The sequence below is a fragment of the Uranotaenia lowii genome, chromosome 2 (assembly GCF_029784155.1).
Source record: "Uranotaenia lowii strain MFRU-FL chromosome 2, ASM2978415v1, whole genome shotgun sequence".
Taxonomy (NCBI): domain Eukaryota; kingdom Metazoa; phylum Arthropoda; class Insecta; order Diptera; family Culicidae; genus Uranotaenia; species Uranotaenia lowii.
The window spans coordinates 144,246,922-144,253,128 of NC_073692.1; the positions used below are offsets into that span (position 1 = coordinate 144,246,922).

Genomic DNA, 6,207 nt, shown 5'->3' on the forward strand with positions numbered 1-6,207 from the left:
ACAAGTCAATGTAATCATAATGGGGATTATCTGATACAACAAAATTAACTTTTCAGGTGCAGAGAACTCATACGACCCAGGGTGTTGAATTCAGAAAGGTGGGGAAAGGTAATTTTTTATGGGAAATCCTATTTGGCAAATAGGATGAATGAGTAGAAGTGCAATACAAATATGACAATGAATAGTAAAAATAATTTTCAAAAAGAAACGATCTCACCAAACTCCAACAAACCAAAAGTGAGGGGTGCTGTCATCCAATTCTTCTTGATTCCGGTCATCTTGATACTGGTTGCATTCAAATAAATATTTTCAATATCACTAAATGGTTCCTCTTCCTTACAAACAAAATGTCAGCTGCCAGTTATTTGCCAATACGTAACTATTAGGCTTCGCCAAAAACTAAGAAAATAAAAACAAAAGCAGACACGAGAAATCAAGTCGAAAAAAAAGGCGTTCACGGTTTCTATTTTTTTCCTTAATGAAGATCCACTTTTCAATTTAAGCACAAAATTCCGCACAGAACTCTTCCTACAAAAATTTGGTTCCACATCATTTATATCCCTCAATTGGATTTGCACTTATTTGATGCTAAGCATGAAAATCACGACGACCATAACCATCTGCACACAATATTCTATCGATAACGAATGATTTCCCTCTTACACGATCTGTCCAGCACATCAAAACACCAATTGCATTACTTTAACACTATTTCAATCTATATAAAAATGCATCGACCGATACAGAAATTCCGAATTAGATAAAATTCACCATCATTATAAACAAACGGGAAAAACGTGACCTCAACCTCCGCATGAGATTGTTTCCAAATTTGTTTTATCAAAGATATTGAACCAAAAAAAATTTCAACAGCTGTAACGGTAAAATTCACTTAACATCTGTATTTCGAATTTGAATTCTCAATCCAAATTTTGAGTCTGAATCAACATTCAATATAGAGAAGATAAAAACATTAATTCCTAGTTCTGTTTCCAAATAATAAACTTTATTTTCCCTAGGAAAACAAATTTTGTTTTCAGTTTTTTGGAAAAGCATCATCTTAAATGCCCAATAAATAATTATTCTATTTTTAATCAAGGAATAATGAACTGCTGAACATCGAGTGATTTCATCTTATAAACATATATAATTATTTGGATATACACGTACAACACTCATATATGAATGTCGCATGGAAATCAATGAGCATTTCTTTAACAACTAAGGGGATGAATAACAAGAGAGTGTTAAAATCCCAGAAAAACAAAAACTAATTCTTTGACGATGGATCGATATGGCTGGTGAAATGGTGGCTCCAGAGAGGAACAACTTGCAGATGTAAAGAAACTTGCTAAAGTTTTATTTAACCTGAAACAAAACAAAATCAATATTCAAGTGAAAACATTTTCAAATTTATCGAAGATATTGAACCACGAACATCTTTCAACAGCTAGAACAGTAATCTTCCCCCGAAAAATCAAATTCTGAAATGGCATAATCTTAAAAACACAAAGATTATTTGTTCTAGAATTTTCGATCAAGGAGTGACGAATTGTTAAACACCAGTTGGTTTCATAATTTGTATTTATTTGGATATACATGAATACAAGTACACGAATTTACTGGTTACAAATACTTTTAATTAGACTACTAATAATTAATGTGTATCACTCGAAACGAAATCATTTATCCATTCATATTGCACTAGTATTCTTGGTACAGCCTTTAGTGACTGTGTTCGGTGGTTGATTGTATAGGGTTTTTATCAGACGGTAGCGTGCCAATTTTGCTTATCAAATTCACAGTTATTAATGTTCACAAGCTTATCGATAAAAAAATATCTATAGTTAAAATAAAGCTTTGCTTAGAATGTTTTAAAATAAACTATCTTCAGTCGAGACGTAACATAAAAAATAAATATCCGTTTTTTAAACCTCGTTTTCGTTTCATCTAAAATTAATACAAGTGCACGGGAAATGGCAAAAACACTCAATTCCTAGGGTCCAACTTTGCGTTAGCCTAAGCCAAACTGGAATCATTGTTCGTTCAATGGGAACAACAGAAGCCGCACGGCATTAGCTGAACTAGGTGTTTATTTGGGATCAGAAGGCGACGAAGGAGCTCCCCAAACGGTCCCGGCCGATCGAAGACACTTTTCAGGTACATTTTTTGACTGATACCACAGCACAATGTTTAGTACTATCGACCAGGTCCGCAACGGGGTTATTATGAATGCCAGCGTACCGTACGCGTTCCAGAAGATGAGCGCCAGTATCAGCTCGACTGCCATTATTAGGATAAATGGAAGATTTGCCCAAGATGCTGCCGCGCAGTTTAGCTTCTTTTCACCGCTCGGCGATCGGTAGAACCTGAAAGATTTGAAAATGTCAGTTTGAAACATCTTTTTTGTAGAATCGGTTGTATATCTAACCTTTTGACAACGTTATTAGCGTAGATTATGATTAGCGGAAACTGGCAAAACATCAGCTGGAAGAAACCGTAAAAATACGTAAGGGTTCCGGGTAGGAAAGCGCCATTTACGAAGATGCCCCACACGAAAACGATCCCTATATGCCCGTCTATAACCTCCCCAAAAGACCAAGGACCACAGGTCAAGTATAGGCAGTATCCGATGAGGGGGAACACCAGTCGATCGACGGTAGAAAGAATCCAGAATTTTCGAATCCATCTACGAAAGCAGTAACTCCGAAAGCGTGGTCTGTTGACGGCACCGTCTGAAACGAAAAGCAGTGTTAAAGTTCATATTTTTTTTTTATCAGCTGTATAATAATACTCACGTTGAACCATTGTGTGCCAAATCCGGAATATACACAGTGGTACCAAACAGGAAATCAAAGCGATGCTGAAGAAAATTTGGAAGATTTTGTTTGTGTCGTACATGAGCACAAGTCGAGCCAGGGTGCTGAACTTCTTTCTTGATCCGTCCAAAGTAAAGTCCTGCTCGATAACTCGATAACGACCATCCTCATCGCGAACAAACACCGAGATTCGATGAATTCCCATCGAATACCTGCTAGGATTCCAGGGAACCACAAATAATTCCCTGCCGGTCTGTTTGCAATCGACCCATTCCTCCTGATTGACTTTCACCTGACACTCGGAAATTTTTGCCGGCGAAAAGGCTAACAATCGAATGTGACTGGACTCCTGTGGAAGTCTTAAATTTTCTTTTCCAGGAATGTTGAAGAGTGCATTCTTTGGATTGGTTATCAAAACAACTGGCCACTGGTTGTGTTGAAGGTCCACGAATGAAAATTGGCCATGATCGAATGCAGCCAAACGGTACATTCGATTTTTCATCCAGTCTCCAAGTTCCAGCTCAAGAAAGCCTTCGTTTTGTAGGGTGTACATTTGAGGAACCGCTCCCCCTAGCTTGTGAAAATGTCCACATAAATAGGCGTATCCTTCCTGATATTTGCTTATCAGTTTTCTTATTCCGCTGGTGCCCAAACCCGGAGTCAGAATGCAAGAAGTAGGGTAGTGACCGAACCAGATCGTGTAGTTGGTGTCCATGGTTCTGGATTTCTCTGCCAGATTGATGATATGTTGCGTTTCAGTTTTCGACAACATTCCGACGAAGTTGAACGGCCTTTTCGGTCCGGGATCTAGGCAAGCATCTACCCCTATGAAGCTATACCGAACACCGTCCTTAACGACCTGGTGCATGTAGGATCGGGGGTTTACACGACCCTGTACCGAATAATTCGTAAAAAGATCTTGCTTGGCTTGCAGAGCCGGTACGTTGAAATTATCGTGGTTTCCTCGGATATCCAACCAGGTCGTTTTGTTAAGCACGTTTGTATCGCGAAGGACATCCCGGTACCATCGCCATTCTTGTTCGTGCTGCTGCGAACCGAGGAAGTTCGCCGTCTTTGCATCGGTCAAATCCCCGGAAGCCAAAACGACTGAGGGACGGATGATGTCCACCGTGCGGTTGCAGAACTCAATCAGGTGTGGAACACGCGATGGGTCCAGATACAAGCTGATGTGGATGTCAGAAATCTAGATGAAACAATAGTTGGATGTTTATGATAATTTTGATTGTCGCATGATGATAAGAATATGCACTTATTAAAATCTATTAATATCTCTGGTTTAGAAATTTTACATTCTGGGAGTTAAAATTCTTGGCAATATAGAAAATTATTTTTTCCTTAATAATATGATTCAGGTTTCATATTCAATCTGTGCTTATGAATGCATCTAGACAACCCATCAACTCGAGAAAATTAATAACAACCGCTAGTCATACGAACCTGCAGAAACCACATCAACTGGTTTGGTTTATCGTCGAGCTTAAGCCGTTCACCGTTATTCCGCATTTGCTGCTGTTGACCCTTACTAAACGCATCATCGAGCCGCCTGGCCAGTTTGGTGTCTATGCCCACCAGATTTGCAACGTTGGCCACAAAAATCGAGAAGATAACAATAAATGCTATCAGTGCAATCGCTGCGGTCGTAAATCTCATCTTCACACTTCGCCAATCCGGGCCCGGATCGTTGTTTCTATTAAAGTGCGCACCACTCCAGTTAATAACTGTTCTTTGTTCCTGATTGTGAACAACTAATAATTCGATGCACTTATTCCCTTTCCTCCGAGTATAGTATGTCAACAAAGTTCGTCGTCGTGGAAAATTTTATGTTCAAATACTCTACACTTGAACCGAAATACGCTACACTTACATAATGAATATAGCGTTTGTTTAGCGGGTAATAAAGTCGCCGAAAATGTTAGCGGATAGCAATGCTTTTCGCGCACAAAGACGTCTTTTCACAAACATTAGAAAGAACTTTTTACCGGTGAAAAATTCCTTATCAATTGATATTAATGATAAAGAATTGGACAAAGAAAAACGCAATTATCGCGGCGGGCGGGCGTAACAATTTTGTCTGTCAAAGCGTTGGATGGCAATCAGCTGTTTCTGTTTTGCGGTTTATCTTGTTTACATTTCGTGACAAAGAACACACTCGAATAATTCTAGTTTTTTTTTTTTTTTTTTTGAAAATTCTTTATTTGAAACGGCTCATACCTTTAGGCTTTAAGGAGCCAAACTCGTTTTGTTTGATTACAATTCTGTGCTTATATCTAGTTCACTTTTTGAAGAGAAGATAGAAGATAGATAGGGAAATGTGAAAATAAAAAGAATTATAGACGAAGATCAATAGCTTTTAGGAAAAGATATATTTCAAACATGTAGTCCAAGTCTATCACAGCCAGCACATCTCTCACTGGAACATAGGGTGGTTTTCCTCGGGCCCTAAGGGAGTCTATAAAATTCGTTCTGGCGACAAAATGGACCTCGCACGACCAAACAATATGCTCGATGTCATGGTAACCTTGGCCGCAACCACATAGATTGCTGCCAGCAATATCAAAACGATAGAGTACCGCGTCTAAGGAATAATGATTGGACATGAGACGGGAAAATATACGAATAAAATCCCGACTCAAGTTCAATCTATTAAACCATGGTTTAAGGCTTACCTTTGGGATAATCGAGTGGAGCCACCGACCCATCTCATCCTCGTCCCATTTGCGCTGCCAGTTGACAAGAGAGTTTCTTCGAACCAAATAGTAAAATTCGCTGAAGACGATTTCACGGTGATACGTGTCGCCTTCCATCGCTCCCACCTTTGCCAGAGAGTCTGCCTTCTCATTGCCCACTATCGAGCAATGAGAGGGAACCCAAACAAAGGTGATGGTAAAGCGACGTTTTGATAAAGCACTCAAATTATTTCGTATCTTCTCGAGGAAGTACGGCGAGTGCTTTCCCGGTTTTATCGAATGGATTGCTTCAACAGAGCTCAGACTATCCGTTACAATATAGTAGTGTCCACCTGGCCGTGATGCGATATTGTCCAAAGCCCAGTGAATAGCTGCTAACTCCGCTACATATACAGAGCATGGTGACTGAAGACTGTGAGAGGCGCTAGATATTTTGTTGAACACTCCAAATCCTGTTGTTTCCTCTATAAGTGATCCATCGGTAAAGTACATTTTATCAGCATCGACGTGTCTATATTTAGCTTCGAAAATTCTTGGAATCAGAAGAAGGCGGTGCGAGACCGGGATTCCACGAATTTCCTGCTGCATAGACAAATCAAACTGGACAGAAGAATGATCGTAGTCTGGGCTACAAACACGAGTTGGAGAATACGAAGAAGGGTTTATCTGCATTGACATGA

At 39.4% G+C, this 6,207-nt stretch overlaps 1 protein-coding gene across 1 annotated transcript; it reads right to left on the reverse strand.

Moving 5' to 3' along the window:
• Window positions 1-1,574: 1,574 nt before the first annotated feature.
• On the reverse strand, window positions 1,575-4,934 carry LOC129748327 (transmembrane protein 62-like). Its single transcript, XM_055742891.1, has 4 exons — window positions 4,278-4,934; window positions 2,799-4,023; window positions 2,432-2,735; window positions 1,575-2,369 (listed from the first exon to the last, which is right to left on the reverse strand). Exons 1-4 carry the CDS (start codon window positions 4,488-4,490, stop codon window positions 2,093-2,095), a joined length of 2,019 nt encoding a protein of 672 aa, XP_055598866.1. The 5' UTR covers window positions 4,491-4,934; the 3' UTR covers window positions 1,575-2,092.
• Window positions 4,935-6,207: the final 1,273 nt, after the last annotated feature.